The following is a 12,086-nucleotide window of genomic DNA, read 5'->3' on the forward strand; positions in this document are numbered from 1 at the left end:
AGTGCAATTCAAAGTACTTTAAAATTCCTCATGATTCAGCAGCTGATTTTTAGAAAACCACACCCTCCCTGTGGTGTATGCTTGTTCAATGAGATTTGGAGGGAAGGCTTGTGAACAGATTATTCTCTTATTGCAAGGTCTGTGGAGGTGAGCTGTCTCAGTCCCCACCCCCCCATTGAAATCTGATTAGTCCCAACCTACTTGGTATTTTAGAAAGCTAATATGTATGACTTTTTAAGAGGGCTACAGAGGCTGGTGTATTGTGAGTCTCTCGATTTCCCACAGGAGGAATATCAGTTTTAATTGGATTTTGGCTCTTTGTACATGACATGATGATGATACATTGAATGTGTTTTATTTGTTTTTGTCTTGTTACAGAATATGGAAATGTAAGCCATTTAGAGTCAGATACATTTGGACTGATGTATAAGCCTTTGCAATAAATAGCAATCAGTAATATTGTTTTCTTTCAGCCAGAGATAGAATGTGAATTTACTATATATCCCATCACAGCTGTTTTGACGCAGGCTTAGCTTGCCAGTTCCCTGGATATACAGGCACTTAAAAAACAGCTGGGTGTATTTTACATGTAGTTGTGTAAGTACTACTTTTACCATGCAAATTGGAGTCAATGTTCAAGTTCTGCTATGAATTTCTTAAACATGAGTGACATTGGATGTTTGAATTGTGATATTGGATTCAAATGTTATTTATTATCAGTTTTTAAAATATATATATTGATTTATTATTAATTTGTGCTCTAGGCTCTTTCAGATGCCCTAATCTCACTTCAGATGGTCTATCCTCGTCGGAACCTTTCAGCTGATCAGTGGAGAAATGCTCAGCTCTTGAGCCTCATCAGTGCTCCCAGCACAATGCTTAATCCTGCACAGTCAGACACAGTATGTCACTCTTCGATTGATCTGTGTTATATTTATACCTTGAAACCAAAAATCAGTTCCTCCTCTGGTTCCTCCTCCTGCCATAGGGAAGGGGCAGCTCTGATGATGAGTGTGGAGGAGTGGAGAACTTTCATCCAGGAACCTTAATTACCGTATATACTCGAGTATAGGCCGACCCGAATATAAGCCGAGGCACCTAATTTTACCACAAAAAACTGGAAAAGTTATTGACTCGAGTATAAGCCTAGGGTGGGAAATGCAGCAGCTACCGGTAAATTTCAAAAATAAAAATAGATACCAATAATGTTTTTGAATATTTATTTCAAAGAAAAACAGTAAACTAGCGGTGTATTCAATGAAATACTTCACTCACCTCATGATGCTGATGTCCCACTGTGATGATGATGTCCTGTGCAGCCGCGGGAGCGATGTCCCGCCTCCTATGACACACGGCACAGTGATTCCTATCATTGGATCACTGTACCAGAGGAGGTGGGACATCGCTATGTGGCTGCTTGCCATAACAAGGAGGAGGTGGGACATCGTTGCAGAGCGGCAGGAGGGGGAGGAAGGGGAATCGTAAGACAGCCCTGCATTACATTAGAACGTGAGGAGGGGGGATGGTGCGGTGCGCGCTGCGCGGCAAACTGACACAGAGGGAGGGGAAACTCACAGGGGCACTGGGCCATTCACGAGTGTCACCCAGCGGCATGGCCCCGCCCCTTTTTCTCCTCCATTTCGGGCAAATTTTTCACTGACTCGAGTATAAGCCGAGGCGGCTTTTTTTCAGCCCAAAAAGTGGGCTGAAAAACTAGGCTTATACTCGAGTATATACAGTATCCTTTGAATTCAGTTGTCTTGCTCAGTTTATTTATTATGCCTAAATGTAGGTTAATATAAATTAAGCAATGCATTTGCATAACATCTTATATTCAGGCAAATAACTATATTTATTTAAATAGTTAAAACATGCTACTGCTGCCTCCTCCTCATGAGGCTGTTTAGACCCCTGAAAGCTCTCCCCTATCCTTTTAACTAACTTTAATCTGTTGCCTCTTCTTAACATTTTTAACTTTTCTATATACTCTTTGGTGTTTTATTGTACAGAGTCTCTCTTTGAGGGAGATTGAGTGGCACAGAAATGTGAAGAAGTAATTAATTAATTAAAAAGCTTAAAATACTGGCTGAGATAATGACATGCTAAATCATGAAGTATGCATTGCTCTTTTAACTTTGATGGGGGTATCGTATTTTTCAGAGTATAAGATGCACCTCCCCCCCCCCAAAGAGCGTGGAAATGTTGGTGTTATACACCGAATACAGGCATTTTTGGCCTCCCGAAGCCCCACCCTCGCATCCCATTTTTGCGAAAAACTCAGGGTTTTTTGCCTTCCCTCAACCCCCAGCAGCACTCTGCAGGCTTCAGCAGGGCTGGAGCAAGGCAAAAATGTCCCTGTTTTTTTGCTAAAAACGGCCCGTTTTTCACAAAAAGAGAGGCTTTTTTTTTTTTTTTTGCCTTACCCCAGCCCTGCTGAAGCCTGCAGTGTTGCTGGGGGTTGAGGGAAGGCAAAAACTTTTTTCCTTACTTACCTCTTCGAAATCTTGGTGTGTCTTATACACCGGTGCGTCTTATAGTTTGAAAAATATGGTATTTTATATTAACGCAGTTAATATAGTGGTCTGGTGTCTAGGAATATTCAGCTGCCCCAAAAGCGATAAAGTGGTAAAAGGGGACAAAATCTAAACAAACAAATTATTAATGCCAAGTTGTGTACATGAATTAATTTTCTATGTTAGTGGATTTTTCCCATATGTAAATTAAAAAGCAATCTACTGACCAACTGAAAGACTGTCTATTCAAATATTGAGGCCAACCAGAAGCATTCTGAAGGCTTCCAAATGGACCATTGGAGAGAAAATTTCCTTCTACTGTCAGGATGTATCTGTACCTATCAGATTCTGCTATCGATATTAGTTGGCATGTATAACCCTGCCCTCAAATAATTTGACCAATCCCTTTTTAAAACCATGTAAATTAGTGAATATCACCAAATCAGATGCCAGTGAATGTTTATGAAGAGTCTCAATCTTCCATGTCCTAGTTGCCCCAAAGGTGCTTTTCCAAAAGGCAACTGTACTTCCTTGGTGCATGTTTTTTTTAAAAAAAAACATGTTGCTTCTCATCCAAGAACTGAAGAAGCTTCTTGGATGAGATGTGATTTTTTTTAAAATATGAGGAACATCCAATTGTCTTTTGGAATATCACCTTTGCGACAGATGGCAGTGAATTTTTCATATTTTAGCAATCATTAGGTAAATGAGAATTATTTTTGAATGTCTCTGTTCAAGTTTAATAGAGGATCTCTGTGTTGTATTATTATGAGAGGGGGAGGTCTATTCCCATTACATTTTTACATCATGAATGAATTTTATTCAACCTTATCATAATGGCAAGTACTGTATTAAGATGGCTTTCCTCATACATGCTTCTATCTCTAATTCTCTTTATTTATTGCAAGTCAAATTACATTTGGGCCATTAAGCGTAGAATTGCAATTCCTCTGTTATGGATGTTAAAAAATTAAATTACAGAATCAAAGTAAATAACAAAATTGTTAGGCCATAAATAGTGCTTGCTTAATTTTTTTCATTCCACATATCCTACATGCTGTGTTTATGTATGCAATAAGTATATTTAGTTATGCTTCGCTGCACACAGCACTAATCCATTAGAATTAGTCTGGGGCTATCGCAGTTGGCAAAATTGTGGTGATTAAGTCATTATATTCTCCCAAGGGGCACTCAAGAGCATCATCACAAAGAAGAGTTAGCTCATCCTTAAATACAGGTTAGAAAGCATGTCTCTGAACTCAAAATGAATAGAAATTATTAAAGGTCTTCACAATTCTACCTCAGGAGACTTTCAGTGTATTTATATGTAATTGTTAGATCATAACGTGTGCTTCTATTAAACTATCTTCCTCCCTTCCCACTGCCTTGTAGAATTATAGCTAAACTGTCCTGATACTATATTTTGATCATACCAGTCCAAAACTAAGGAATTGTAACAATCATTACATTTAAAGCAAAATATAGATTAAGCCATTTTAGCTTAATCTATATTAAAAAATAAATCTATATTAAAAATAAACTTAATCTATATTAAAAAATAAACTTAATCTATATTAAAATAAACTTTATAATCCTGAAATGTCTGTACATTATATTTTCCAGAAATAATGCTTTTCTTTAAAATGTAACTAGATGTTAGGTGAAAATGAATCTTACATTAACTAGATTGCTGTTTTCCACTGATGATTAAAATTTCCTTTTCTAAACAGATGCCATGTGAATATCTCTCTCTGGATACAATGGAAAAATGGATAATTTGTAAGTTTAAATTTAACTGATGTGCTTGCAATTAATGTCCTTTACTGTGATGTCATAGTATCAATGTGTAAGAAATTGTTGAGAGAACAGAATAGTTGTTCTAGTCTCTGCCCCAATATATTCATAGCATTAACAATATTTTTTGAGTACAGTGGCATAAAAATGACGCTAAACAACATTTCATCTTCAGCTGATGTTTTAGGCTTTTCAAATGTAGGTGACAATTTTAACTGATCATTACTAGTAGTTAATTTTTATTGTGACATAAAATGAAGAGGGTAACTGAAGAAAGAAAAAATTGAGTCTCGATTCCCACAACATTTTAAGTTGACTATACTAGTAAATTAAAATATGTGTACCACTATCTTACAACCCAGGCCCAAACTATATATCTTTCTTTTCTAATACATATAGAGCAAAACTTGAATTAGTAGTTTCTTGGTTTCAAATCTGGTCATGTCAGATTTGGAAGTTGGACTTGGTCATAAAAAAGCTACAGATTATTGCTGAAGAAGTGCCCAAGAGAGTTAAAATTGAGACACACAACAATCCTGTTAATTACACTGGCTGGCACAGTGTGTAGTATATACTTAAAGCTTTAGTTCCAATTCCTTTCTCTTTTGTTCAGGTCAAGCAGTGTTAATAGCTGCATGAACTCTTAATTTTTCCAATTTTTAACATTTCTTATAGACATGACCCAAAGAGTTCCATTGAGAATAGTGGGAAGAAAATCAAGAACATGCTTAAATGCCTTCCCTGAAAATCAGTGGGAGCTTAAAATGACAAGATTCTTTTTTAATGTCAAAATTGAGGAACCAAAGGGGGATTTTATGGCTACCTCTCTGAGAAAGGAGTTCAGCTCAAGGACTAACAGGAGGAAACTACAAACAGAAAGTCACAAAAGACCTGTCACTTGACATCATCAATTTATCCATGTGAAAGAAAGCAGGGAGCAATGGTGCTTATTATTTTCTCTTTGAAAGATCTGGAAACACCTGAATCTCTTAGCTAGCTATTATAAGAGGTAGAATGTTTTGCTAAGGAGATAGTACAGCTGTTTGAGGTTGGCCAGAGGATGGAGGTTTTTAATCCTTACCTGTAACATTTTTGGAATGGCCAATTGAAAAACCATTGTCCTTTTCATAGAATTTAATTTTCTGATGCACTAGATATAAAAGCTAGGAAATGGCTTTTTAAATACACTTACTAGTGCACAACACCATACAAGTTGTTTGCATTTATAGGGATTTGATTGCTACTGGAGACCAAACAAGAATGCCTCTTTTGAAGAAAATAGTGAATGTAAAGATAGGAAAGTTTTTCACATTATGTTTCAACATAAAATAGAATATGACATTTTCTCCTAAACCAAGGGTGTGTAGGTTTTTTTTTTTTTTAAGCATCTAGTATTGCTTTAGGGCTAGACTTTAAAAGTGGATAAGGCCATGATAAAAAATTAATTCAATTACATGCTAATGTAGCTTTAATTAACCACAGGTAATGTGGTTGCTTCCCATACCCTTTTGTTCCATTAAACAATGGGAATCACCCTGTACTATTGAGATTCAGATCAGGGATAGAATGGCTCTAGGGACATAAAAAGTCATTTTGTATGTTCTGAATAAATATTTATTTATTTTCTCATTCAATTTCTATGGCCACCCATCTTACTCAATGACTCTGGGTGGCTTACAATAAATATATACATATATATATATATATAATTTAAAATACTAGAAACATTTTGAAAGAATAAAAACACTAAAAGGTAGTCCCGGCTTACATATTGTAATTGGGACCAGGACCTCCATTGCCAAACAATGTGGTCCTGTGGCATGATGTCATATGACCATGATAATTTACAATTATTATTTACAATCATGTGATTGCTACTTGTAATCTTCTTCCAGCTACCCCATTGGTCACTTGTCAGCAACTGGCCGTGAAGGTTGCAAATAATAATCACATGAACAAAAACACTGCAATGTCTTAATTGTGAACCAGTTGCCAAGCATCTGCATTGTGATCACATGACCATGGGGATTCTCATTCCTCTCATTCAGAGTTGTAATTTCAAATGATCACTGTATGAGTGGTCATTAAGTAAGGACTGCTTGGTGATTATTTTAAACTGTACAGGGATGTTAAAATGACTATCTTAAGATCAAGAAGGTTGAAAATGTATTAATTGGATGCAATATATTAGCTAATATAAAGAGAAATCTAGTTAAAATTATTCTGTTACATTATTATTGTTATTAATATATGTGTTAATATTTCTTTTTGTTCTTTGTTTGCTTTCTTGTAAATGATATGCCCTGATAATAACTGTTAAAAATATTTTATAAATGAAAAGAAATAATAACAACAACAACAACAATAATAATAGGATGCAATAAAAAGTGTGCATGATCTATTTTTTTGTATGTGTGGGTAGAATGTAATTGATTTGTATCTTAGTATTCTGCTTCAGTTCTTAGTAATTGCTATTTTTATAACTCTGATTTTCCTCCCCTCATTTTAAAGTTGGATTTATTTTGTGCCACGGAATCCTGAATAATGACACAACAGCTTTGACTCTTTGGAAACTCGCTCTTCAAAGCAGCTCTTGCTTGGCACTCTTTCGGGATGAAGTTTTTCATATTCATAAGGCTGCTGAAGATTTATTTGTAAACATAAGAGGGTATGTGGTGTTTTTTTTAAAATTATGCATATTATATGATGATTGAGGTATGATAAAATAGGAGAAAGTCCAGATAATTCTTCATTAACAGATTAGTAGAAACAGCAGCATTATCCTCTACCTCGCCCCACTCATTTGTAGCTTTACCATACCCAGATGTTTTCATAATGTTTAATCCTCGTCAAGTCTTGTTAAGATGAATCCAAGGTTGCCTTTAAAGTTATTTTAGAACGTAAATTTAATTAGGGTCCATAATAGGAATATCTGTTGGTAGCATTAACAGATTCAACATTCATGAAGTTAGACGAGAAGATCAGAGTAATTGGTCCACCCTATCCTTTAGGACCAGAGAGAATTACATCTATTGAAGTCTTAGGTGCATGTTTCAATATTCATTAATAGGTTTCATTTTACATTAAATTTAGAGTATTCATAGCATTAAACTTAAAGGCTTGTTGAATCACTAGTACATATTTCATTTGATCATTATTGAAGTACATAAATGTTTCATTGATCATATCTAGAAGAATGTTTATCTAGTCCTCTCCACCCCCAGAAGGTTTTTTGACTATATTTTTAAAGATCACCCTGTCATTCTAAGCAGCAAACTGTTTCTTAAATTGAAAAGTAAGACAGGCATGGTTTCTATTATGTAAGAAGGGCTAGATATATCTTGAAGTAATGCCTGGAGATTTAAAGATAAATGTCCTTAGAAGACCCAAAAGAGAATTGACTGCTAGGATAAAATACGAATCAAAAAGCAAAGGCATATAGAAACAGTAGGCACTACTTGGAGCTGTTTAACATCTAAAATTAAATCTTACTTTAAACTGTGCTGCTTATTTTATGCCTTCTGATTCTGCAAAGAAAAAGATACATAATCCCTTTTATCTTTCTCTGTGTTTATGTTGGATTTAAATATATTAATTTGAGGTTTTGAGGAAATTAAGTAAAGGAAGATTTTCTTGTCTTTTGTAACTAGAGCCACAGAAAATGTATATCACCACTATGGTTACACATCTTATTTATATTTGCAGCTATAACAAGCGTATAAATGACATAAGAGAGTGCAAGGAAGCTGCTGTATCACATGCGTAAGTATACTACTACTACATTGTAACAATTTTAGAAGGTTGCTAATTATGTATTCATACTCATCTAAATTTTATAGCTTTATCAGTTAAGAAATAGATTTAGATCCCATTTCACAAAGTGAAGGCCATTCAGAGTTTTTCCCTCTCCCCTTCTTGCAGCTGCAGAACTACACAATTCAGAAATGTTATTGGTGTGTGTGTGTGTGTGTGTCTTCTTTTGTGGAATTAGTTTCAAGGGGAGAATATTAACATGTCTCTTTGTGGCTGAACACAATTATCCCCGGGCTTCCTCAGCTGGATTGTCAAATCCCAGTGTGTGTTTTCTATCTTGTAGCTCACTCTCTGCTATTTTCCATAGTTGATCTGTTCTTGAATTGTATATTTTTGTTAAAATGCTTTAAGAGCAGAGTTACAAAATAGATGTTAAGCAATTCTGGATTGAATTGTTTAAAACTGTATAAAAACGGTTCCACCACAATACCGTGAAGCCTTTATCCGCGGAGACATAAGCGCGAGTGCTAATCCGCGCCGTCCGAATCGCTAAAGCAAATGCGACCTTACCGCGCTGACATAAGGGCGGAAGGCAAATCCACACCTTCCGAAGCACTCAGCCTAACCTAACCCTAAACCTAACCCTAATCCTAACCCTAAACCTAACCCTAAACCTAATCCTAACCCTTACGTTAATTTAAATCGGCTTTCTGCCGTCGCGCTGTTTTAAAGCACCCTTATGTCACCACGCTGTTGTCGCGGCGGTGATGACACGTGGTGATGACATCGCAGCTTTAGCGATGCGGTTTTATCACCGCTATTTTGACGAGCGCGGTTTTGTCGTGCCACAATAAAAAACATTAAAAGTAGTGTTTATAAATAACAGACTTTAACATAAAAAAATAATTAGACTGCAGAACTATATGAATTATCACTAGGCCAGAGATTCCCAAACAACTTGAGACTTATTTCTGAAATGTAATGTTAATCATAAAGTTTATATTTTTTGAACAGGGGTTCAATGCACAGAGAACGGCGCAAGTTTTTACGGTCTGCACTAAAAGAGCTAGCCACTGTCCTATCAGATCAGCCAGGACTTTTAGGTCCCAAGGTAAATAAATAATGCTAGCGGAAAATAAATATTTTCCTTCAGAATGACTAATTCTGTGGGTTTATCATTCTGGATAATTCCATTTGATATGCATACCTTCTTTAGAAATGAATTGCATTAATAAATATGTCTCTTTCTTTTCAGGCCCTGTTTGTATTTATGGCACTATCCTTTGCTCGTGATGAAATTATTTGGCTGCTTCGACATGCTGATAACATGCCTAAGAAAAGCACGGATGATTTCATAGATAAGTAAGGCAATAGCTGGAATAACTGTGTGGGGCCCTATTTCTTGCAGCTTATGATATGTTTGTTTCTTTATTATGTTTGTTTTTTGATACTGGGTATTACTTGTATACTGTGATCCCTAGATGGCTTTTATCTCTTGATAAATTAAATAAATGTTTTCTATAACATAGCTCCTCAGGGGTCCTTGTAAAAATGAAATTATATCAAAGCATGGTTATGCATGTTGATTGAAAGTTGTATATCAAGGTTTATATGACATGGTGATTTGAATATGCGCCAGGGATGGATTCCTGCCGGTTCTAATCGGTTCGGTAGAAGAGGTTCCACAAATATACCGTGCCGTTTAGAACTGGTTGGAACACTTGACTCGCTCCCCCCGCCCGACGCGATCTCCTTTCATTCTCTATCTGACTCATTTGGGCAGCAGAGAACGAAAGGAGATCGCATAGCCGAGAGCAAAGGAGACTGCAGCCTCCTTCATTCAAATGTTTGGGCGGTGTGGGGGGCTTTCTCGCAGACCTTCTTTCTTTCTCCAAAGGCATGCGAGAAAGCCCCCTCTCCCATTGCCCAAACGTCTCCCAGAACTGCACCGCAAGGTAAGGGAAGCAGATCTTGGGAGAGACCTTCTGTTCCCCTCCAGAGAGCCTGGATTCCCTTCTGTCCTGCCTCCTCCGATCTCCCAAAGTTCTTTCCCCAGCGTGTGATAGCTTTCTACTGGATTCCTCTCTGTCCTGCCTTCTCCGATCTCCCTAATTTCGTCCCTTAATCCTCCAGTTGTCTATTTTTGGGAGTTTTTCCCCTCACTTCCCCCCCCCCCCCCCGAAGTCCCATAAATTTTTGCCACATGGCTTGGGGGTGGTGGTCATGTGACTGAGTGTGCATGAGTGATGTCAAGTTGGCCATACCCGCCCAGTCACATGACCGCCAAGCCAAGCCCACAAAATAGGCCACACCCATAGAATAGGTTCTAAAAAAAATTGAAACCCACCACTGATATGCGCCATAACCAGTATTACATCGAGAACTGCATTACCGCATTGTATAAAAACTTGATTACAATACAAATGCTTCTTTAATTTAAAATATTAACTACTAGCAGTGTTTAGAAAGTTGAAAAATAAAAATAAGAGGTAAAATGCAAATTGAAAACAACATTGTATTAGTTAAATGAAACTGGACAGGGGCTTTAATTTGTTTCCCCAAAAGCATTAATTTGTCTATAGAAAGTGAACAGACAAGAAAAGTCATATTAATATTAATTAATGTGAACATGACATAAAAGGTCATATTAATAAAAGTATTTAATAGGGATTTTTTGTTGCAGTTTTTGTTACATGTTTTCTCCGCTACCACCACGTAGATAACTAAAGTGGAATCTGAAACATGTTCCCATCAGCAGATTTTTACTGTATTATTACAATGTTGGTGAAACGGCTGCTGATAAATCTTTCAGAATAATGTGCTAATAATGTTAATTTAATGTCTTAAAAATAATAAATATGAGATATAAATAAGATAAACATAAATTATGTGCATACTGTACTAATGCACATTGGGTGAGAGTGTGAAGAATGTTCCAATATCTCTAAACCTAAAAGCTCTCAAAAATGTTCTCAATATCCTAAAGAAATTTAAAATATTTATGCTAATTAATTCACATACATGGATCATTGTGTTGTAAGCCAATTTTTAAACAGTAGATCTCAAAACCAGTTTGTTCTGTTGTGATCTTTGATGAATCAGCAACAAACAAAAACTTCACTGACCCATTATACATAAAGTTAATGTGTGAGTGTGCACAAATAAGCCCATCCATGGATAAGCCAATCCTTGAATTCTTAACCAAAGTAGAAATTGTCCCTTAGGCTAGGCTGATAGAACCTTATGGATCTATCCACTGATGACAGGATATTTTCCAGTAGAATTGCTTCTCTCAAAAGGGAAGACTCCTTGTATGGGAATAGTCCCTGCAATGCTCTTGGATGTATGCCATCATTTTTAATTGATTGCCAGTAGTTCAGTAAATACCTTATTTATCATAGAGGTTTTGTTTTGGACATCCATCTCTGTTTGTCCTGTTGTTAAAATAGGAACATTTTAACCCTTCCCTTCTTTTCTCTATAGCAGAAGTGGGCAACCTTTTAGTTTCCAAGAGCAGCATTTTAAGAGGCTGAATGGTTCCAAATGGGTGGAACCACATCACACCTTTCTTTGTGGGTGGGGCCCTTTACTTTTTGAGGTTTATTATACAGTTTTCACACGTTTTATATCTGAAACTGGAAGGAAATAAATCCTAGACAGGGGTTTTCCAAAGGCCACATGAAAAGGGCCTGCATCTCAAGAGACCATAGCATCACTGGGGGCCTCCCTCTCCTTGGCTCCCTTACATCTTCCTTCCCATTCATCTGGAGGACAAGTGATGATGCTAGATGATTCATCCCTTCTATTTGACCCCTCTCCACTTCTTTTTAATGTACTTGTTAATATTTTTCTTCTTAATTATATAGGCTTAGCTGGGACAAACATACAGCTTTTTCAGTAATAAAGTGTTTGCTGCCAGGCACAAAAAATCAAGACCATTTATAAGTTTGCAGCATAAATGAACCAGTGAAATGTATACTCAAGAACCTAGTCAACTAATAGTCAACACTAAATTGGTGCTAAAGA

General features: G+C 36.5%; 1 protein-coding gene across 4 annotated transcripts in view; it reads left to right on the forward strand.

Moving 5' to 3' along the window:
* The window catches only part of NCKAP1 (NCK associated protein 1), a 73,428-nt gene that overhangs the window by 33,547 nt on the left and 27,795 nt on the right, over positions 1 to 12,086 (forward strand). For all 4 annotated transcript variants that reach the window (XM_032238350.1, XM_032238365.1, XM_032238358.1 and 1 more), the window contains 6 exons: positions 765 to 902; positions 4,244 to 4,292; positions 6,819 to 6,975; positions 8,013 to 8,069; positions 9,075 to 9,171; positions 9,316 to 9,422. In XM_032238350.1, the coding sequence (XP_032094241.1) occupies positions 765 to 902; positions 4,244 to 4,292; positions 6,819 to 6,975; positions 8,013 to 8,069; positions 9,075 to 9,171; positions 9,316 to 9,422 (605 nt within the window). The remainder of the gene's footprint in view (positions 1 to 764; positions 903 to 4,243; positions 4,293 to 6,818; positions 6,976 to 8,012; positions 8,070 to 9,074; positions 9,172 to 9,315; positions 9,423 to 12,086) is intronic.

The sequence above is a fragment of the Thamnophis elegans genome, chromosome 1 (assembly GCF_009769535.1).
Source record: "Thamnophis elegans isolate rThaEle1 chromosome 1, rThaEle1.pri, whole genome shotgun sequence".
Taxonomy (NCBI): domain Eukaryota; kingdom Metazoa; phylum Chordata; class Lepidosauria; order Squamata; family Colubridae; genus Thamnophis; species Thamnophis elegans.